Genomic DNA, 25,384 nt, shown 5'->3' with positions numbered 1-25,384 from the left:
ATGAGATCAATTACATTCTCTGTTTTGCACGTTCTGTTCGGACCATGTATGTTAAGTTTTTCTCTAGTCACTGTGCTAGAAAATGTCCTGGTCTCTATCATATGTTGACAGGTATTGCACATTTTATCGCCACAGGGGCCAGATTGACTAGGGTGGTTTTGATTAGTGATTGGCGTTAGCTTCGCCCTGCCTAGAATGTCCTTGAGATGTTTTGGTCTCCGGTAGGCTATTACAGGTTTGTTAGGGAGGATTAACTTTAGTGCGTCCGACGACTCCACGATGGGCCAAAGTTTACCGATGACTTTTACCTACTTTGGCATTGTCTGGATGGTAGGTCATCATAAATAGTATCCTTTCAGCTTATTCCTTCTTTACATATCTTAGTAGGTCATCGCGGTTTGTTTGTTTAGCGCTTGGATTGCCAGTGCAATCAGGTCTTTGTCGTAGCCTCGGTAAATTAAATGTTTAGATAGCTCTCCAGACCTTTTTTAGGAATGTTTCATCTTCGGAGCAAATTCGTTGCATCTTCAGTGTCTGGCTATATGGTATGTTCCTAATGCAGTGATAACAGCTGGTTGGGAGGAGATACTGGTGTTTGTCGGTTGGTTTTGAGTAGATGTCTATGGAGTATGTTTTCTACCAGTCTGGTTGTTGTGTCCAGGAAAACGTGGTTTGAGTTGGAGACTTCTGACGTGAATTTATTGATGGATATAAGTTGTTTCCTTTGATATGAAATCATCCAGACTTTCTCTTCCATGTTGTCACTTCATTTCTATAGCATCGATAAAGCGAAAATATTAGTGATGGTTTTTGCATATTCCAGTGTTGGATCATGGTCTTATTTTTGGTAGAACCTATCGTCACTTAGTTGTCTCTGTGTCTCACTAATGTAGTCATCCCTATTCATAACGACCACAGCGGAACCCTTGTCTGCAGGCTTAATTATGATGTCTGTTCTGCTTTTCAGTGAGTGTAGGGCATCTGTTTCTTCTTTTGTCGAATTAGAGTATCTATTAGCATGGTTGAACCTCCAGTTTTCCCATTATATATATATATATATATATATATATATATATATATATATATATATATATATATATATATATATATATATATATATATATAGGAGAGAGATACGTATGTCTGCTGAAGTTAAATATTTTGCATTAAGTAAGTTATTGACATGTTTGAGTGACAGTTATTTTGTTCAAGGGACTATGCAGGAACCGTACAAAAGGTAATAGAATGATAATGGGTATTTTTCATTCCTGTTGCCTGTCTGTGCCAATCTAGTGCAGCACTCAGACAAAAGTAATTGTGACAGACACTGTAAAGCAACGACCTTACAAAATAATCGTGGTTGACATTCGAATGAAGAAATAATAATGTGGTAGGCCATCTCCAGTCATCGTAATGCATTAATTTGGCGCATATGCGATAAGAAGTAAATACAAGTAAAAGAAAGTGCATGAAACCTTCTTAACAAGTATCATTATTTCATTATATATATGATTAGAACATTTTCGAGAACGAAGCTATTACCATAGTAAGTTCCTTTACGATGAAAAAATACCTATGATTGCAAGATTTTTTTAAAACTAAGAGAAAAACTTAGAATAAAAAAGTATTTAATATTCAATTGTGGTCTAATATTTATTTTAAAAAAAACACGTTATTTTCAATCAACTCATTGTCTCGAGCGATGTGAAGTCATTGTATTCGTGGATCAAAGTGAGTGAGAACTTACGAGATCAGGATTAGTCCGGCTTGTAATGGAAGATATGTCTGAACCGACAACGCTAATGGTGTCCGAATCTGGCTGAATAATGTCACTGGTCTGACTTTCGTTCTGGTATTCTGGCTCAGCAACTTGAACATTATCAGATAGATCCAGGCTAGATTCTTGTTGGTCGGGTTTTTCTTCTTCTACTAATTACACAAGGTTGTTAATTGTATTTATACAACAAAAAAAATAATAATCAGTCTAGAGAAATAAAGAACAAGACATATATCAACCATTGTTCATAAATGATGATAAAACACACAGGAAGTGGCACACACACACACACACACACACACACACACATATATATATATATATATATATATATATATATATATATATATATATATATATATATATATATATATATATATATATAATAATAATAATAATAATAATAATAATGAGGACTTTGTATACCGCCTAATCTTTAGAAGCTCTAAGCGCTTTATAGTATTAGACAACACATATAAGATAAAAAAAAACATATAATGATATGATTACAAAAACAAAGACCATGAAATTAGAAAACATTAAAAAACATGCTGAGAATATTTAAGGTAGGAAACATTGTTAGGTCTTTAAGTTTGTTCTTGCAGTCGAAATAAGTGAGTTTTGAGCGCACTCTTGAATGTGATCACTGTGTCTTTGTGTCTCAGTTCAGTGAGCAATTCATTCCACGTTGCTGGGCCCTGGTATGCAAAAGAACACTGTCCATTTGACTTTGTTTTCATAGTGGCAATAATGAGTATACGATTGTCAGAAGAGGGGCGTAAGTATATTGCTGGTGTGTACACATGGATGAGGTCAGATAAGTATGTTGGGCTAGAGTCCGACAGTGAAACGTAGCACAGAGAACAAATTTTGTGTTTGATTCTGGATCGAATGGATAGCCAGTGTAGAGTACAGAGCAGCGGGGAGGTGTGCTCTGATCGCGGTACTCTAAGGGTGATCCGAGCAGCTGTGTTTTGAACGTTTTGAAGTTTCTGGAGCAGATACTGAGATGAACCAGACATAATTGAGTTACATCAGTCCAGTCTTGAAAGTACTAATCAACACACAAGTATGTTAGTGGCATCAACTGAAAGATATTTGCGAATTGAGCTGATGCGTCTCAGCTCAAGATATGCAGCCTAGCATATATTCATAACATTTTGGTGCAATGTGAGAGTACTGTCCAGAGTAACACCTAGGTTTGGAGCCCCGAGTGGCCGAGTGGTCTAAAGCGCTCTCCGTTACGGATCACTGCCATCTCACCTCTGTCTGCGTAGGTTAGAGTCTCGGATTCAGCCAATGTGGGTATGTGAGAAAGCTTGCCAGTAGCTTCTTGAGGGTTGGTGGTTCTTTCTGGGGATTTTCCGGTGTCTTCCTCCATCATTAATACTGGCCGCCATGTATAGCCTATCGTGTGCTGTAAAATGGCATTAAACTCTACAACAACAACAACACCTAGGTTTCGTACCAATTGTGTGAATTTAATGTTGGTGTTGCTGATATTTATTGTTTGAGGTAAAGGATGTGAATGAGAAAGTCTTTGCGTTGTGACCAGAATGGCCTAAGTTTTATCATCATTCATCTGTAGCTTGTTACATGTCATCCATGGTTTCACATCGAAATGCACCTATCTACACCTTGGATGGCAGCATCAACTTCAGTTGAGTGGCTAGATTTGTATATTTGGGTGTCATCACCGTACAATTGGTGAGACACTGGATGATGATCTATGATACTTGAGAGCGACTGAGTGTACAGAATGAAGAGAACAGGACCAAGAACAGACCCCTGTAGAACACCACAACATAGATCAATTGGGCTGGAGTGTATTCCATTTGCAGACACAATTTGTGTCCTGTTGATCAAGTAGGACTTGAACCACAGTAAGGCTGTATCATGAATGCCAAATACATGCTGGAGACGTGAAGTAATATGTCATGGTCTGTTGTGTCAAATGCTGCAGACAAATCAAGGAGGGTGAGGACTGTAATCTTTCCGCTATCCAACGCAGAGAGAATGTCATTAACTACTTTTAGAAGAGTAGTTTCAGTACAGTGTCAAGGGTGATATGCAGATTGTACATTGCTAAAAAGACTGTTTGAATTTGAATGAGATACAAGCTGGGATAGAACAACCTTTTCTAAGATTTTTGATATGAATGGGGGATTAGAAACTGAGCGGTAGTTCTTTAAATCGTTATGGTCTAGTGTTGGTTTCTTCAGCAGAGGCTTTACAATGGCAGTTTTGAAAAAATGATGGGAATTTCCCGGATGAGAGAGAGGTATTAATAACATCAGTTAGTGAAGGCAATACTGGATCTAAGCACTCAAGCAGCAGCGACATTGGAATTGATTCAAGTTCACATGACTTTGGTGCACTCTTCATCAGGTTTGTACGTACATAATCCATAGAGACAGGTTCAAATGCTGCTAATGGTTGCCGCTCAAATTCTGTATCCCAACTGTACGGTGCCGACGATTCAATTGAAATTGTGGTGTCAAGCTTATCTCTAATGGTTTGTACTTTGTCACGGAAGAAATTTGCAAACATGCTTGGAAGGTCGACTGGAGAGAAGGTAGTTGGAAGTGGTGTTGATTTGTTCCTTGACATTAGCTTGTTAGTAATCTCGAAGAGCTCTTTGCAGCTGAAACTTTCCATGATCTTAGTAGTGTAGTGGGCTGCTTTCGCTGCATGGACTATATTTGTGACATTCTTCTTAGCGGTTTCATAGATCTGCTTATGAATAGTGAGTCTGGTGGAAAGCCAGAGCCTCTCAGCGGTCTCTTATAGCAGTGCAAAGCTGGTCCCTAACAATGCTATACCATGGAGAACATGTTTGAATTGATACTCTGCACTTGGTAGCTGGGGCATGTTTGTCAAGCAATGAACGCAGGCAGTTATCGAGTTGTTCTGCGGTAGGAGGTAAGTAAGTTGTTAGGTTAGCTTGGATGTCGTGCATTAGTTTGGTTCTATTTATCATACGGAGGTTTCTCTTAGTAGCAGATAAAGGTGGAGGGTTAGGGACTGATACGTCAATATGGCATATAATGCAGAGGTGATCTGATGCAAAGTCATGTGATACCAGGGAGGACCGTAGAATGTTATCATCAGGTCTGTGAAGAATCCAGTCTAAAATGTGACCATGTTTATATGTGGGTTGGTTAACTGACTATTTGAGGTTGTAAACATTAATGGAATCTATGAGTTTTGATGTATTTGAGTTTCCGGGACGGTCAATATATATATATATATATATATATATATATATATATATATATATATATATATATATATATATATATATATATATATTTCTTTTCGGTGAACTAATAATTTCAAAATGTCTGCATCGCATACTGTGATTATAACCACTACAAATGTATATTATAAAGGTTACAAAACGTGTATTGGACTAACAGTAATAGTGTGAGTTTGCTGAATCTTTATGACTTTTTAAGTTTTAGTTGCATGGTTACAGGAAAAGCGTTCAAAGTAAAAGTGCAGGCAATTAATTATTGCTTAAATATTGGATTTTTCAACGTTAATATTCTACTTTAGGATCAAATATTCGCATACCTAGCCAGATATTAGTCAGGGAAAATGTTACTTATTTCCGAAACATTACTACGATAACCTTCGAATTTATATCAGAGCTTCGAAGTTGTTTGCATCGAATCGGAAACAGACGAAGATGCTACGTTTGGGCTAGTCTGGACCTACTCATATTCTGTATCCACATAGAGCATTTGCCGATGGACAGCGATGAATAATTAACAAGGAGGAGTGACTCTGGCAAGAATGACAGAAGTCAGCGATCGCTTTAAATTTCAAGGTACTAATTCAGCTCCCATAGTAGACATATGGAAACATCATGATATTAAAAATTTAAAAACTTTAAATTTTAAATGTTCATAATCGATCCTATCAGCATGGACATATATCCTGATGCAAACTTCTTAGGATAAATCATATGAGTCGAAGCATTATTTCTACATATGTTTGAAACACATGTGTTTTCAATTCCTCACCAAAGAGTCAATTACTAATTTCAGTAATGAGTTTCCAAACTCAAGTCTGTAAAATGAATGAATTTCCATCAATAATACATTGTTTCTGTTTGTTTCAGTTACAACTAAGTCTCTAAAGATTCTTTTTACTAAAATTACCCTTTCATAATCAACTAAACCTGACCAGCGAAAACTAATAAATAGTATATTTTCTGTTCACTGGTTCCTATTCTGCCTTACCGTCAGTATAGCGGGTCTTATAAGCGTTCACTTCGTTGATAAATGCGGAGGGTGATATCCATTTTCAGCAGATTTTGATATCCAAAAAAGGGTCTAATGAAAAACACTGATAACTATGTTTTTGTATTATAAATTACTGAACAAATAAGATCTTTAGGCATTGGAGTAAACAAAAACTTTATCTTGGGCAGAAAAACATATTGATACATCTTAGCAATGAATTACTTCTCTTGAGACCGTTACGATAATCTGCCTCAAATGCAGGAGGTCGCGGGTTCGAACCTGGATTGTGTGTCATACCAAAGACTTATGAAAATGGTACTTGGCGCTCATCCTTAATAGGTTAGTGTTAGGACTTGTCTCCTTGGTGCCATTTTAAGAAAGAACAAAGGAAATATCAGTAATTGGTAACTCTAGATGAATTTTGCCAATATAAAGTAATGCCGTTCAGGTCAGTCTTATGCATTCCAATGTTTCGGGAACATGATTATCTTTGGTATATGTAACTGTGACATTTACATCGGTTACGTCATAATCTACAACGACACCTAGAAATACGACTATTTAGTTTGTAGATTTAAATCTTATAGTTTATAGTTTGTAAGGGTTATTTAATTAATAATATTTTGAATACTAATTTTCCCAGAAAATGGTAAGTTCGCAATCGGAGTCATTCTTATAAAATATGTAAATCCATTCCTTCAAGCCCACACCAAGACCTTGGAAAAACTAATTAGAGAACTTCTCTTTGCAGACGACGACGCCCTTGTTGCCCACACGGAACATCCTGCTTTACAGAAACTTGCTAGCTCTTTGGACTTGATGTCAGCCTAAAGAAAACTGAGGTACTTCACCAGCCTGCTCCCGAGGAAGAGTACCGGTCACCAAGAATCTTCATTGACCAGACAGAGCTGAGTGTAGTCCACCAGTTCACCTACCTGGGCTGTGTGATATCCTCTGGTGCCAAGATCGACAAAGAAATAGACAGCAGACTGGCCAAGGCAAACAGCGCCTTCGGCAGATTTTTAACGGGTGTGGTACAACACCAGTTTCAAGAGAAATACAAAGATCAGCGTCTACAGAGCTGTCGTACTGACCACCCTCCTGTATGACACCGAATCTTGGGTCACCTACAGCCGCCACCTCCACTTCCTTTAACGCTTCCATCAGCGCTGCCTCCGCACCATCCTCAACATCCATTCGAGTGACTTCGTCACCAACACTGAAGTCCTCAAACAAGCAGGGATCACCAGAGTTGAGATCACGCTCATGAAGATACAACTACCCTGGGCAGGGCACGTGTCTAGGATGGAGGATCATCGCCTACCAAATATTGCACTGTATGGTGAGCTATCTACTGGCCATCATGATAGAGGGACACCTCGAAAGAGATATAAAAACTCCTTGAAAAAGGCCCTCACCACCTGTGGCATCGATCACCTCCAATGGACATCGCATTCTGCTGACCGTGACAGCTGGCGACGTACAGTTCACCGGGCCACTGTCACTTTTGAACAAAACAGATGGGCCAGCTTGGAGGAAAAACGATGATGAAGAAAAGAAACTGGGAACCATCGGCAGCACCCACAACAACTCAGACATTCCTCTGCAGCCTCCGTGGACGGCGTGCCTGTCACGTACTGGGCTCGTCAGCTACCCGCGCTCATGCAATAAACGTGAACATCCCCCTTTCTAAATCTTCGCAAGCGAAGTCAAGCCAACAACAATTTTAAATACTAATTTTCCCTGATTATTGTAAGTTCGCAATTGGAGTCATTCTTGTAAAATATGTAAATCCATTCCTAAATTCAAAGTTTAAGTTGTATTCCTGTTCAAGTAAACATCGCGTGATCTGATTGTTAGGACATCAGTTTGGGAAAGAGATGTTTGCTGTTAAATCGGTAGTGCCATAAGTCCAGTTGTATTTCATTGCGGAGATTCATTTGTTTAATTTTATCATTCATTGGATTTACAAAATGCTCGAACTATTCCGATATGGAATTATAGATAATACGGAATTACTGTCAATTCAATTAAAGTCGTTTTTGGATTATATCAATGTGATTCATTCAATATTATTGGTACACCAGTACATAGTGAATATCATTCGTAATACTACTGGCACTCGTTTGAATTAGTCGATATTTTATAGAACATTTAGGTCTGCTTAGGATTTTAGACACCATACTTTAAGTTATTTGTACTTTTTCACTTTGTATTTTAGGGATATAAATTATATTTTTCCTCGTTTTGTTACTTAATTTAAGACCTCAGAATCGTAACACTTAGCTGAAGCGCGGAAACTAAATTGTCGGAATAAGAATTATAAAACCTTGTAGGAAATGACACCTTGGCGTGTCTGAGTAATTGTGAACTTTATAACCCCTTGGTGGCATGATATAAAGGAAGTATTATATTCAGTTTTGTAGATCTTTGTGCAAGTCAGGTGTGTGTGATAAATCGATGACCTTTTATAACATGCGTCAACACGATATACAGGAAGGTTTTAATCACATTTTAATTCCTTGTGCATGAGACACGCGTGTGTGTGATAATAGTCGACCTTTATAACACCGTGGCAACGTGATCAACAGGAAATCTTATCAGACTTCTTAAACTTCTGCAAGACTCGAGTGGGTGATTCACTGAGAACCGTGTCAATAATATCTACAGGAAGTACACTAATAACATTATACAATTTCTGCAAGAGACTCGAGTGGGTGATGCACTGAGAACCGTGTCAATATGATCTACAGGAAGTACTCTAATAACATTATACAACTTCTGCAAGAGACTCGAATGGGTGATTCACTGAGAGCCGTGTCAATATGATCTACAGGAAGTACTCTGATCATATTTATAAAACTTCTGCAAGAGACTTGTGTGGGTGATTCACTGAGAACCGTGTCAATATAATCACAGGAAGTACTCTAATCATATTTAGAAAACTGACAACCGCGAGCAATGTTTTCTCTTAGTTGTACGTGATTATGTATTCGCCAATATTCAAATATTCTTATGGGACAATTGTATACATAGTCGTTTTAAAAAACCAGTCTCAATGCAATTAACTAAACATAAAATAATACAAATGAGTATTATACATTATTAAATGCATTCTCGTCTGCATTTTTCATGGTATGTTATATTCTATGTTCATCGGTATAGCAGTTACCTGATTTATCTGATATTCTTGTAAAGGATGACAATTTTCATTTTTTGGTGGTGGTGGTGGGGGGGGGGGTTACATCCGAAAAGTGAAATACCCAAGTGATGGTCACTAAAACACCGCACTGCATTAAAACCGAAAAACAACAAAACGCATCCATACAGTCGATTTACCATGTTATAAATATTGACAAGGAAAGAAAATGATGAATGCAAAAAATCATACCCAAACTGCATTTCTGATAAATGTTTTCCTCTTACATATCATCAGGACTGAATAGTAAAGAGACGTTTATCAGAGAACAATGAATCAAGTCACGAAGATTCTTGTCACACACACATAACAATGATTGCAATTACCTCATGAGGCACTCCCACTAAAAATTTATGAATATTTAGGCATGTTCAAAATTAGTACCGCAGTGAATAAAATGTTGGGGAGATAACAGGATAAAAAGATGAAATGAAAAATGTAACTATTCATTATATATATATATATATATATATATATATATATATATATATATATATATATATATATATATATATATATATATATATATATATATATGTGTGTGTGTGTGTGTGTGTGTGTGTGTGTGTGTGTGTGTGTGATGTTAGCAGAGTGAACAGTCACATAGCCATTTGACAGGTAACTGTCTCGAATGAATATATTGGATTGCCATTGGTCAAGCAGCATTTTGTCTGCTGACTTCGAGAACAACCCATCATACAATATGTGCAAATACGTGTTACAGGACTGATTACTTTTTGCAAACATAGAACAAATGTAAACATTTTCTGACAGTTAAGTTTTTACTATGTTTCCTGTAAAGTGATTTATCTCTCGCAATTATTGTTCTATTTGCATTTGTCTATGTATAACGGTGTGTTTCGATCGTTTCTCAGTATGACATGTTAATAACAGGGGGGAAATGTTTATCTGGGTCCGCTGCCAGATAGTACTCTGTACAGGTATGACACTGTGCCTCAAAATCGTCTACTAGCTATCCCACTGAATTCAGTCTATTAGCAAATGGCCTTTAAAACCTTTTGTTTATTCCCAGTCAGAAAGTACCTGGTCTATCTGAAATCATTAGAAAAGAAAATATTCCAAGCAATTAAAATGTTCAGCGTCGCATTTGGAGTAGAACTCTGTAGCTATTATTCTTTCGATGGAAGTGTCGTGGCAATACTTGGTGCATTAGACTGTGCCATTTCTATCGAATAACACATAAAGCAGTTGTTGTACCCCTTTAATGCCACTAGTCATCAAACCAGTTATCAAACACGGTTTCTTGTCGCCGTCATTGTATGACCATGAGGCAAATACATATCTAAAGGTTAATTCAAAAAACTTTATTTCTCTCAAAACAAAAGAATATTGGGATTCACTGTCTGAAACTGTTGAGTTGTTGATTGACCTGAGTCAGTTTAGATTGGCACTCAGCAGCCTTCAACACAACAAAAACAACAACTATATTCAACGCTATTGTAACCCTATTGTATCAGATCCATAATTGAACCAAGCTAAGCTTTCACATTTATATCCCTAAATTATCGAGGTATTATTAGTAGTAGTAGTAGTATTAGTGTTAGTAGTAGTAGTAGTAACAGTAGTAGTAGTAGTAGTAACAATACCGTCAGATATACTACTTTGAAGAAACAAAATATGCGTGGGGGGATATAGCCGCATATAGTGATAAATACAACAACAACAAAACACAATAACTGCGTTTTTGCGCACAAATTACACCTATTATCCACTGAATCTGGTATTAAATCGAACCAAATATTTCCTTTTTACGCTGTTAACAGGAATCAGCATTATATCAGTATATCACAACATGATACTACAACATTGTACAATATAGTTCCATATGAATCATGCAGTTGTAACATTAATTGTGCCGCCCATCCCCACCCCATAATTTTTACAAACGCTATTTTAGTTTTCTCATAAAAGTATACGGTTTGAGCGGGCACCGTGGAACTAACACGAAAAACTTGCCTTCTTAGCTTCTCTACGTATTATTAATCTTAGAATCCTGTTAAAGATTTGGAATAATCTTCTCCTTTTGTAAATAACATTAAATTTATCGTTTGAAACACAATGCGTGCAAAATCCATGAAAAGATCTGGTAAACATAAATTATGACTCAAGAATGTGCACTACATAAATTGTCTTTTCCCGTCAGTGATGTTGTATGTTTAGAACGACCATTATAAATATGGGACATACAGTAAGTGAGGAAATAAGCAGTCAAGTAAGTTGTTATTAAAAATGTACTCACAGTCATTATTATACTTTAGAGTTGAATATATAATCAGTATCCTATTGTGGGGGTTATCTATGTCAATATACATTTTGTGGTCATTACTGAAAGTTTTACGTTTCCTGCGTCACATCCTTTTTGAGAAATCAGACCTAATAATAAGAACGCACACAGGAAATGTTGCATTATTAGACTAATAGCTGATCAACGTATATATCGCTATTATTGGCTTCGTATATAAAGTTCATCTAGACAACAAACAAAAAGAGCAATTCTATTAGGAAACGAAGGAGAAACTACATTACATAAGCCAGCTGTCCTTGGGTATAGATAGATTAATGAAGTCAGAAACAACTTACAGATCATTATATTTCACAATAAAGCTATTCTTTTTAAAAATTAAAAATAAACCAATGCACATACAAAGCATGTTTTACATATTTTAGTTGTAAAATATGCATTATCACAATAATCTAAAATACACGGACTGTAATGAATTAACATTCTTGAATATTCTAAGAACGTACTGACTAAATTATTACAATTGTTCGTATAATATTCTTACACGCATGGGGTCTACCCATACATGGGGGTTTCACTTCTTTTTTTACTTATTAGTAAGCCTTTCAAAGACGGATACAAAACGGGACTCAAACACACAATACAAAGAACTAATCATCTATCAAATTACTATACATCTATACCTAAACATATCCAGAGAACCGCCTATGTTACGAAATTAAGGAGGGTCTATTTTATGAAACTTATGAATGATATCATAAAATCTCGTGACTATTGTACATTATTACGACTCTATGGTGTTAAAATAAGTAACATAAAAGATGGGGAAGCAACAAGCTTTGTAAAATTCAACAAATAATTTATTTCCCTAAAATCAGTGAAAAAAGGGAAAAGAACTTACGGTATTGCGAAACAAAACCCAAATAATCATAGAATTGCTAATACGAGTCCTTATGACTAATGTTCATATTAAACGTTAGTGGTATTCCAAAATAAATTCGGTGGTGTAAGTGTTGGTGTGTCTGCACTGGCCTGTGTCGTAGTGATGTGCCAACCTTCATTTGTTGAATCACAATAATACAATCCAAGAATATGTCCTTACTTAACATTTCACAATAAATCCAAGTTTCTATTTCCAAGCATGCTATATTTTAGCACTTTGTATTTCCGAAGAAGGATAACTTGAATTAAATTGTTTGATTAAATAAATTCCCAAATGAAATAAATGACATACTGGACATAGCAATAATACAACCAATTCTGATCAGATCTTACAGCAAGAATGAATAATATCTAGATAAACAAGATAACATAGTCCTCTGCTTGACCTCAAGTTACAATTAGCATTATATATATATATATATATATATATATATATATATATATATATATATATATATATATTGCCTCGTGGAATTTTCATTCTGGAAGGTTCGAAATCTTTCCAAGATAAAATCTTTGCTATAATTAGAAGATCTGTTATTCAATTTATAATTACAAATTTGTTAAACAACAGGTACACAGGCAGTGGGGAATGTCCAATGTTTTGAATCTGATTGAGATGAAAATGTTGTTTACAAAACAAAAATCAATGATTCAGGTCAGGGAGAAACGAATTTCATGTTGGACATGGTCAAGTCCAAAATACAATTATCCATAGCATATAATTAATAAAATCCCTAACAAACAATACAGATTAAATATACACAGCACCATGAAGATGTATGCTCCTAGAAACTAGCTAATTACTCGGGCTGATACTGTGATATATATCTTTCTCATAACCACTCCCCATAATCAACAAATTATCACTAAAATCTCACAAATGTCTAAATGGTGGCGTAATTAAACATTCCCTAGTTTCATTACAGTATATTCAATATTTAATGTTATGTGCAAATTGTAGCAGATAGCTTAGTAAATGCATCGTTACTAATTTTAAAAGATTCAGTTTCTAATAAAACATGCATTAGAACTAAATATATCACTGATACCTTTAAACATTTTGGGGCCTCTCCAATAATACATCGGTATTTTCGTTTGTTCACATTTTCCAGAGACAATGGAACTTTGGGAAAAGGATAGTAGTCTTCTGGAACTGAACAAAATTTAAAGATTCTCTTTTCTCGTTTTCTCTATTCCATCTACCATATTCAATTTCCAATCAATCTAATTATACACTTATATTAGTAACTCTAATTCTATATTTTGGGATGCTAAGATCTGCTTAATATGAATTGTTTTTCTTGGTTGTTGGTTGTTGTTTTTTTTTTCTTTGTTGGTGTCTCATATTCTCCATATTGTGTACACTATTTTACGAGAGGTATTTTCATAATGAACTTCAATGCTACCATTTAATAAAATGGAGTTTTCTTTGGCAAATCCCTATTCTTTTCCTCATTAATTTAATTAAAGAGAAGTTTTCCAGTAAATCCAAAACATGATTTACAGAAATATCAGGGAATTTGCAAAGGTCTTTACATGACTTTTAAAATGCTTTCAGAGACTGACTAAAGAGACTTTTAAAATGCTTTCTGAGACTGACGGGGGGGGGGGGGAGGAAGAGAGAGAAGGAGAGGTTTTAATTTCTAAGCAAAATGCCTCCTGTTATAACAAAATCTTCTGTGTTATCTATCTCCTTCCTATCAAGTAAATATGCTTAACTTCCATCTTTCCTAACTATAATTAATTTTGTTTCTGAGTTATTGACCGACGATTGGCATCTAACTCAATATGATTTTAAACTGTCAGTTTTGAAAACCAATTGCTGACTCAAAACCAATTACAATATCATTTATTACTTACAAAATGGAACTATTGGGTAAAGAATGAGACTGAAATATGAAGTATTTCCTTTCATTTCGTTTTTAAGACAAGACGTATCCTTTAATAACTTCAAACATTCTTCTTTTCTTTAAAAATGGCTTCACGCACTTTCTTACCTTCTCTTTATCATATTCAAGTAAACATTTCCTTGATATCCTTATATAAGTCATGCTGTCTTACATGATTTGGAATCAATTGACATCGGCAATTGAATTTCTGAACTAATTAAATTGTAAAATAAATTTCTTGTTTTTACACAATGAGAACTATACAATGGTATATAACGTTTGTCCCAGTTTAACAGAACACGGTTAATTCTTTTCTGAAATACATGTGCACATAAACAATGCAAAATACCTACAGTTATTATTATTAGTAATTTATTTCCATTATCTATCTTATATCCATTATCTCTTTATCTCTAAACATGCTATTCCAAATAGAAATATGTTGAATCTCTTTGCATGTATATAATTCATTAGTACTTAATGTACTACAAACGTATTTATCTAATGATTGACAGACAAGAACATAATCCGCAACACAGTAATCCATGTTTCCAATGAATTTGTATTTTCCACATCTTTATTTGCAACAACCCTACCGGTCATACTAATATTACTGGATTGGTTGCAGAAACTGAGAGGCAAATGAGCATGGGAGTTCGATTACTTTGCGTTCTGTGATGTACGTCTACAAATTTACATGGGGGGCCCCGAGTGGCCGAGTGGTCTAAAGCGTTCTCCGTTACGGATCACTGCCATCTTACCTCTGTCTGCGTGGGTTCGAGTCTTGGATTCGGCCAATGATGGCATGTGAGAAAGCTTACCAGTAGCTTCTCGTGGGTCGGTGATTCTTTCCGGGGTTTTCCCGGGTTCTTCCTCCACCATTAATACTGGCCGCCATGTATAGCCCATCGTGTGCTGAAAAATGGCGTTAAACCCTACAACAACAACAACAACAACAAATTTTACATCGTTTTTAAATTTACTGGACATGTTACTTTTATTTTCCGTACCGTATGCAGAAACTAGGAATAGACGACGTCAAGGTGACGTATAATAAACAAGTCGATATCGACGGCCTTTATTATGTAATCAGATCATTATGATTACCGTATAAAGCCCCTTGTTGTTTAGTAGCAACAATGATTCCATAACGTTTCCAGGTTGGTTTAAGCAATCTTATAATAGGATAGATAGTTTGCTATGGTCAGAAGTCAATGTTTTTCTTCACTTTGATTAAACGAAGGATTTGCTGAACGTACAAATGGTTCATTGAACTTAGTTGTGTAACTGTTGCAGCGTCATAACATTCTGTCATTTAATGGTATTTATTGACACAAGGAGTTGTTGTATACGTCTGTAAAAATCAAAATAATGTAACGATTGCTAATTTTGCTTACCAGCTGTTTTTGGTATATGTTTTGTGTTGATGAAAACAATGACTATCCCAAGTTTGGAAAATTTTATTAATGAAATCAGCGTGTTACATTGTGCTCACCATATCCGTTCAGAGTAATTATTATTTTGTTTAGGTTTAGGGAAAGGTCTATTACTCCATAATGGGTATAGCAGATTCTAGACTCACCTCGAAATTCATGCAAATCGATAGCAACAAAGATGGCGAGGATATAAAAATCGATCATTACAATTGCATACCCGCAAAAGTGCACTTGTTGTTTGTTACTTATGTTTTAATATCACTAAGCACTATAGACCGGTGCAATTTGACACTGTGCAGTCGGATAAACCTCTGGCTGACTGCAATAAACATTTTTCAAACACAAACAAAAGCTGTCCTTTTCTTTTATATGGTCATGCACTGGCTCAGGGAATCTTTGCCTTTCTATACAAAATTCCAGACCTTTCTCCTTTCGTCTAAAAGTTAAAATATGGTGCCGAAGTCTCTCTTATTGCACCTTTATATAGATCTTTATGTTACCGGCTTTATCTGGGTGTTGGTCTGTATTTCATGAAGTGATGTCTACTTTTCTTCTGCTCAGATCATTTTCATCAAAAACCACATGCTCGCAGGACTGAAGACTTTGATACTAAACGGGCGACTTTACCATGAATTTTTTTTAATTCCCAACAATAACAATTGGTTAAACTATCTCTGTTCATCTTTCTCCACATGCCAAGAAAGCAGTAATGGTAATTGCGCTAACATTTTTTTATTTATCATATTTACATTTTTACATTTACATTTTTATTTATCATATTTAAATATTTATCACATTTATACCTCGATCATCTTTAAAAGGATTACCAACAGATTGTGTGATTCACAATCAAACCAAAAATCCAAATAAATACTCATTTTATTTTTTAATTTCGATAGTTGATTCTTTTTATCAAAACCCTTCAAAACATAATTTTCTTTATTTGATCCTGCTAAAAGATTACAAGTTTTGGTCCAATGTGTTTCTATCCTCTTTCAACACACATGCCCTTCTAAAATTGAAATGTGTTTCTATCCTCTTTTAACACCTATGCCCTTCTAAAATTCAAATGTGCTAAGCGACGCTCACTACGAGACTGATACGTTATTGACTTAAAGATAACCAGCGAAGTTAGTAGAATGCGCACCACCAAATGCCAGATTAGCGCAACTGCAAAACTTGGCAAAATAGAACGTTTCTTATCAGAAACGATACAAGATATCCGGTTGATTTGGGATTTGAAATAAATGAATACAGAAACTTCGTCCTTCGTTCCTAATGAAGTTACTGAAAGGGAGTGCGGCTGTAAATAATATAACATTGCTAATGACATCAATATTTTCTCTATCCCAGAGTTATCAGATGAATGATAAAAGTTATTTCCATCATACATAATCTCTCCACTAACACCTACATTGCCTAATCATGAAGGTTTTTGTCAAAATAATTTGAGTATTGATGCGAATAAAACTATCTCTCTAGAATAGATCACTACTAAACTACTGAAGCTATTCTACGTATAATAATAATAATAATAATAATAATAATAATAATAATAATAATAATAACAATAATAATAAATAAATTAATAATAATAATAATAATAATAATAATAATAATAATAATAAATAATAATAGTAATAATAATAATAATAATAATGAGGACTCTGTATAGCGCCTAATTTTTAGAAGCTTTAAGCGCTTTACAACATTAGACAACACCTATAACATAAAAAAGCATATATAATGATATGATTACAAAAAAAAAAAAACCCATGAAATTAGAAAACATAAAACACATGCTGAAAATATTTAAGGTAGGAAACATTATTAGGTCTTTAAGTTTGTTCTTGCAGTCAAAATAAGTGAGTTTTAAGAGCACTCTTGAGTGTGATCATTGTGTCTTTGTGTCTAAGTTCAGTGGGCAATTCATTCCACGTTGCTGGGCCCTGGTATGCAAAACAAAGTTGTCCATATGACTTTGTTTTCATAGTGGGAATAATGATTATACGATTGTCAGAAGAGGAGCGTAAGTATATTGCTGGTGTGTACACGTGGGTGAGGTCGGATAGGTATATTGGACTGGAGTCCGACAGTGAAACGTAGCAGAGAGAACAAATTTTGTGTTTGATTCTGGATCGAATGGATATCCAGTGTAGGGTACAGAGCAGCGGGGAGGTGTGCTCTGATCGTGGTACTCTAAGTATGATCCGAGCAGCTGTGTTTTGAACTTTTTGAAGTTTCCGGAGTAATATATATATATATATATATATATATATATATATATATATATATATATATATATATATATATATATATATATATATATATCATTACGGTTCATTCCCTGACTGGTACTAGTAACTGATTAGAAACTGATGTCGTATGTGATGCCTTGAAGCTAGCCAAAATGTTCCCTCTATAGAAAGGTGGACCAAAAAATAATCCATGAAATAACAAATCTGTTTGTTTTCTGCCAATCATCTATTCAATAACGGAGACACATTGTTATTCGACTATTTTGCTATGTCAGTAAATATTATTAAAACACAATCAATCATGGCATACTGCCCGAACTTTGATGATTAATGCATGGCTCCCAACTATTCATATAAATAAACTAAGGTAATCAAACTAGACTTTGAATGACCTTTGACATTGCTTAGCAAGAAATCAGATAAATGTGCAGCTTACAGATTGCATTCATTCATTCCAGTATTAGGAAATGAATAGGGCTTTGATTGTTAGTACTGGTCAAGTTAGCAATCCGAATAAAAGCCTTCTACACCACAAAACATTGCCCTATTTGCAGATGTGAGTACATCCCCGTGATGATCGCCTGTGAGTGCCTCGCCGGAGAGAAATCCAATGGGCGCCTCCGGGAAGCTAAGCTATCGAGATATTTATCTTAACTTTTACTGCATGCAAATCGATTACCATGTTTCAAATCTGCCTCGCGGTTGCATATCTGCTACAAGATTTCCATTTCTGCCATTTTGAGTTGATTTTGCTACATGTGCAGACATTTTCCAAATGGGCATATACTCATTTTTGGACCCATAGTGTAATTATTTTGCCATCGCCGCGAGCAACCCTGGTTGCTGTCGATATAGCTCTGACTAAGAATCCGATCAGCGTGCCTATAATGGTCGCTGTAGTTGAGATTTCCGCTGCGCCAAAACCAACAAATTGCATATATGACGATGCACACGCACGTGTGTTTCAAGAGCAAGGAGGACCTTTTGGTGTTTTCATCTCGCAGCTTTTCCGTTTCGGTTATTTTTTCGCTTTGATGGCTTTGTGGGTCCATCACAGTTCTTCAAAATATTGAATTATTGCAAAGCAGAATTTGGTAAACGCAACGCGTCCGAAAACCACACGCATACGCACTTCTAACCAAAGTTTTATCCTATACTGGTACAACTGTTACGCATTTATATAAAATATTTTCATATGGAATACTTATATCCCTAGCAATTGATTGCACGCTTCCTGGTTTATCTAATAATTTACCGATTACACCCTTTCCTCGAATTTCAACGATCGTCTTTGTCCGAGAGCATTTATACGGACAAGTGAATCTTCAGTGAATATCAGTCTAGATTTTATTTTGGTTGGTTGAGTTTACGTTGATGGGTCGATGTAATTGACGGGGAATTTTACTGGAGTGGATTTGTCGGTTAATTCTACTCATCTTTGTAAAAACGATTCCTGATGTTTCTCTCGGAATGATTGTTGTTAGCGGTTTCAAGCGTGGATTTGATCAGCAATGTAACAGTGCCTCGAAGCCAGCTTTTATATATTCCTGTGCGGATTGCTACGGTTGTAGAATATCTTGAATATTATGTTAAAGGTCTATTGTTGTATATTTCAACACCACGTTGTGATATTTTATACGATGCCACAGAAAAGCCGGGAATCCGACAAAAGTTCAAACACATAATGGTGGAGTCCGGTGTAGAGCAATAAAGTTCACTTCGGTGAAAACCTGTGGTTCCGGACCTTTCAGAACATCGGGAAAAGCAGTGTGCGCGCAAGATCTAAAGAGAACTTGTGGTGATTTCGTTGCTGTATTCACTTACCTCCCTGGATTACCATGGAGTAAATATTCTGGTGAAAAGAATATCACTTAATACAATTATTACAGGTATAGAACATGGATGGATCTACAACTGGATTTTTATAGCCGGCTGAAGCCCCGCGATGAACATATAAACCGCCTCGTTGCTGCATGTTACCGGCATTATCTCATGTGCAAAAATATCAAACGACATCCTTCCGCGTCATCGCGTCATAATGAACCTCAACCATGACTTAAACGCAGCCAGTCCCACACTCGAAGAAAGAATCTACAAACTGGTCATCAAAACAGCCTAGAAGACCAACAGTAAGAGACTCCGCCTTTCGTGGTAAAATTCACTCATTGGAGTCAACTACTCGATATAACATACATGACTTCTGAGCGGAACATGTCCACAATATAATATAGTCTCCCCGTTTACTGTAAAGGCGAATCGTCCGTTGGAAAGTTAGCAAATACTTCAAACGTCACCTCGGGGTCGCTCGAGTATATCTGTCCAAATAGATGTTGTAACAGATTTATTTACCTGCGTCAAGAAAAATGTATAGTGTATGGCTAATTCTCAGGTCCCAATGAAGTTCACCAGACTGATCTTTCTTCCGCCAACATGATCATGTATTCGGAAGACACTTCAAATGCGCGTTAATCGATTTAGATGTTGCCAAAAGATATTTTAAAAAAGCTGAGCCACTGACATCCAAATATTCAAAGAGTCGCAGAAGTGTTCAAACATACTTACGCACGTATATCGGTAATGTACCCGCGATGACTGCAAGTGGAAGCTGTTGCGAGGGGCCCCGAGTGGCCGAGTGGTCTAAAGCGCTCTCCGTCACGGATCACTGCCATCTCACCTCTGTCTGCATGGGTTCGAGTCTCGGGTTCGGCAAATGTGGATATGTGAGAAAACTTGCCGGTAGCTTCTCGTGGGTCGGTGGTTCTTTCCAGGGTTTTCCCGGGTTCTTCCTCCACCATTAATACCGCCGCCATGTATAGCCTATCTTGTGCTGAAAATGGCGTTAAACCCTATAACAACAACAACTGTCTATGCGACGGAATTGCTCTTCACAGAATCGTGCTGTGTATAATTTCATCGTATTCATTATTGCTGAACATGATGGTGTATTCATATAGTATATGCTGAATGCATCTCTCTAATTAATTTTACCCCAGACAGTGATCGTGAAAGTCTTTTTTTCTCTTCTTTATATTTGTCGTCTTCACTGTGTTTGTTAAATATGGACTTGCAATTTAGTCAAATCGACCGAACATATTCATACTTTACACGGTCAACAGAAAAATTTCATGTATGTTGTTTCACTACCATCGCCCGGAGTTTCTCTGTCTTCAAAGTTTGCAGTAGTTACTTGCGTCGGCGACTCCCTTAATGTCAACGTTTTTGAGGTTTCATTACACAATATCATACAATGATTTTGCATATTTCTTATCGCATTCATCAACAAATTATCAACTTCCACGTCGTAACAAGATCCCAACCCCGGTTAGTTATGCAATTTTCTCCACATGTTTGAAAAATTATAGATCATTATTGGGACATCTTTGATGAATGGATATAACGCATTCAGGTTAATCAATGATTCATTTTTTCTCTAACAACACAAACACAATTTATTTCCCGCATTGAATACAGACGCGAAATCTTTCACGTTGCTGTGCTTGTTATACAGTGATGTTTTCAATAACATTATATACTACTGACTTCATTCTTTTATATAATATTCCCAGCTTTAGGGTAATGTCGCCGCTTTGGCTGTGCTGCCAACAGATTTATAGGCACGCTGCTATCCTAATCTGTCGCAAACTATTTCTCAGTCATGTCAGTGTCAATTCCGTTGGTTGATTTACAATCCCGAATAAGACCAAATAGTGTGAAACGACACACTAAGAGTCTCAGAGGTTGTTTCAGACTAGACTACGTCGCAAAGAGGCAACTTCGGGATTTCGCAAATCAGAATAGTTGAACAATGGATTGACGAAATAATTCTCAAGATGAAATGTTTTCTAAGCTTAATTAGTTAACATTTTCTAATTATCAATGACACTTCTACATCTGACATAAAGTCCTACGACGTACGGGTTGTGTGCTGTGAGTTCAATAGCCAAATGCCAAACTACCTGAAAAATCTCACCAAACTACTATTACATGGCAGTGATCTATATTCTCTTTACAGATATACCTCACTCCGTAGTCCTGATATTCTCCAAGCTGAAACCTAACTCCGTAGTCACGACACTCTGAGCTGAAACCAAAGTCTGCAGCCCCGAGATTATCTGTGCTGAAACCTAACTCCTTGGTCCCGAGACTCTCTGAGCTGAAACCTAGCTCTTTAGTCCCTAGACCAACCGAGATGAAACCTAAGTCTGGAGTACCGAGATTATCTGAGTTAAAACTAACTCCATAATCTCCGGACTCTTTCAACAAACACTTAATCGAATCAGGTTTAAAATATTTTCATCTATTTTAACTTTGTTAGGAGCAGGATTACAAGAATGAACATTTCTGGAATATTTTTTCCCCACCTTTACATACACGCGAAATATAAATGATATGGCGAGACTCTATGTATTCAGTTCAAACATTGGCGTTTTGAGTCTGGGTTCAATTTTGCCTTACACTATTTCGTGATTCTGGCATTATGGTTACAAATAAAATATATTTATGCTCAAAGTCGTACTCAACTAAAAATTATGTTTGATTGGCTAGCATGAAATCTACAACTAATTAGAAGGCATAATTTAGAGTTTGAGTCTGAAAATAAATATTATAATATCTTTAAATCATTGGGATAGGTCGTTACACATTCTCGTTTCTATAAGTATACTGTTATGTATATTTAATTTAATTTAAATTTGATTTAATTTTATTGTTTGTTTGTTAGTTTTTAATTTTTTTATTCCATTACATGTTGTAGTAATGTAATTTTGCTTACTGAAATTTGACATTTACCAGAAATTAGTTTGACCTGACTGTTTTATCGCAAACACCTAAATTTAGAACTTTGTATCTTAATGCTGACCTAGTTCCTGACCTTGATTCAAAATTAGTAAGAGTTGAAGAAACAACTTCTTTTTTATTTATTTTTATTGTGGGATTTAAATGGTGTACTGGGTGCACGTGACTTTAGACATGTAAATAGCCTCTATTTCGAAATTCTGGTTTTACTAGAATTGCGCAGTAGTCCTATTTAAAAGTGATGTATTGAGAAATAATTTTAGTAGGGCTTTTAAACACTTAGACTTCAAGGTGTTTGTTTTTGTTTTGATCAGTCTTAGTTCAATTTTAATTTTTCTTCAAATTATTTGGATTCTAAAAGGTTAATTATTTTCCCTTTAAATATTTAAGTGCTCATGCAGAATTCTTGGACAAAGACATTTACTGAAATTTCAAAACGGGAATATTATTTTCAGTGGTTCAACAAAGAGCCGTAGACACATTAGTACTATACAGGCTACAGTATACGTCATTTTATACCATTTCGGAATTTCGTCGTCACTCGAACTCAAATTCATTAGAACATTTTATTACTAGGACTTCTAATTATTTTATTCTTGGGTTATTTTTTTAAATTCTTTTTGGAATTTATTCTTAAAACCGTAAGTTCTTTTCCTCAATTTCACCTTTTTTTCTAGGGAAATAAATTATTTGTTAAATTGTACAAAGCTTGTTGTCTTCACCTTTTTCTTGTTACTGTTTATGAAAGCCTAAACACGTAACGATACTAAATCGGCAACGTGTCTGGTCCCTAATTATAGAACACACTTTCCACTAAACTTAGGAGCCTATCATAAAACAGCGGCGCAAGTCACAGGTGATAATATTCAACGTTCTCTAGTCACCTTTAGCTGTATATGATGGAAGTTTCTCGTTTCCAATAATTATACATAAATGTACTTAATCAATTTTTTCAAGCCTTGGTGAAGTTTTCTCGAAAGGCTTATCCAAATTGACTTTGCATGCTGACCGCTTGAACCAATCTGATTTTCTCTTCCACAACAGTCACTTTTCGGCCTCGATAGAAGGTCATTTTCATTAATTATGAGAGCTAATTGCAATAGATCGTCTTTAAGTATTTTTATTTATACACGCTAATGAGACACTATGTAATTTGACTACATGCAGCACAGGTGAAAGTAGAACGCAGCGAATTTTCACACGTGGCTTGTGAAGATGGCCTTCCGACTCTAAGTTCCACCGTGCATAAAATGATTACTTCGTTTCTGTTAATTCTCTATAATCCCTTTATGACACACAAGCTCAAATAACTGATTTTATTCTCTACCAGATTTGGAGAGTATTTTATTTCATCTTCTTCATTTTTTAATGATCAACCTGCAACGATCTGAATTTAGCTGTCCATTTAAGTGAACTGTATGATCGATTACTTCTTAAATGCTACATATATCATCCCCTGAAATGTATTATTATTATTATTATTATTATTATTATTATTTCACATTGTAGTTAGAAAGCTAACTCGGTCTCGGGAATGTAGCTAAAATCCAGTTTCATAAATTAGAAATATACGCCCTGCTGTACAAAAACTCTAGGCTTGTCTCGCCTTCACCTTGCACCTTCTATCCAATGTGATTGTTTGGAAACTTTCGTGTTTCTCTGGTGATCTAATTCTGACGAAACTACGCGTACATTATCTTTCGTAAAAACCTTGCTCAAGAATGAAAAAAAATGTAAGCAGACACTTTTTAGATTAAGACTGGTATGGAATCACAATTGCTAGTTTTGAGGATCAGGTTATATTCTGTTATTATGTACCATACACTTTATACACAATTTGCATTCTAATTTCTTCTCAGTGAGTTGCCTTTGTAATACAATTTAGCATTTATATTTATTTAGGATCAGATTGGGTCACACATTGTAGTGGACATTTTACAAGAGCTTAACATTTTTCAGGCCAAGTTTTTATTTCATCGTCACACAAGTTGTACGCATGATAAAATGTATTTGTAATAGCTCAAATTCACCAGTTTACCTTTGTCATAGGAGAGTATTAAACGAGTTTCACCTTTTAGTGGAATTTTATGATTGCAAGTAGCTTTAAGTCAATATTACATTTAACTATTTGCTTACAGTGACACGCATATCGGGTGGCATGTGTGTATCGATAGGATCAAGGACGTAAATAACTCTTTTCTGTTTGGAGTAACACAACAAATCTGACGCCTTTAAATCATGATAGTTTGGCCGGTGAATCGTATATCCACACATGTAAATAGTATCAGTACAAAATTTATTATCTTTAATAATATTTTTTTCTGATGATAAAGTCAGAACCTCTTTAAATCACATTTAGATTGTCAGACACCTATATGCGCACGTAGAACTAGTAGCAGTCTTTTAAAATACAAATTCGTGGTCTTCAACAATAAACATTTTTCATATGATAATGTCACGACGATATAAAAGTGCCCCAGTTTTTGGGCCAATATTCCTTATGTCTAGACTTCACGAGCAGTTTCACTTTGTACTTATCTTACATGTGGTTTATTGTTATCGTCAGATACCAG

The 25,384-nt window shown here is 35.6% G+C and overlaps 1 protein-coding gene across 2 annotated transcripts in view; it reads right to left on the bottom strand.

Moving 5' to 3' along the window:
* LOC149788635 (uncharacterized) overlaps positions 1-25,384 on the bottom strand; it is an 84,624-nt gene that overhangs the window by 54,550 nt on the left and 4,690 nt on the right. Inside the window, exon 2 of one of the 2 annotated variants that reach the window (XM_089974723.1) lies at positions 1,748-1,929. In XM_089974723.1, the coding sequence (XP_089830849.1) occupies positions 1,748-1,929 (182 nt within the window). The remainder of the gene's footprint in view (positions 1-1,747; positions 1,930-25,384) is intronic. The other variant, XM_089974724.1, reaches the window with a different exon arrangement.

Source organism: Sinohyriopsis cumingii, chromosome 11 (genome assembly GCF_028554795.1).
Source record: "Sinohyriopsis cumingii isolate HCF-2022 chromosome 11, ASM2855479v2, whole genome shotgun sequence".
Classification (NCBI taxonomy): Eukaryota; Metazoa; Mollusca; class Bivalvia; order Unionida; family Unionidae; genus Sinohyriopsis; species Sinohyriopsis cumingii.
The sequence above is the reverse complement of the archived record's forward strand: the minus strand, read 5'-3'. Positions and strand labels throughout refer to the sequence as shown.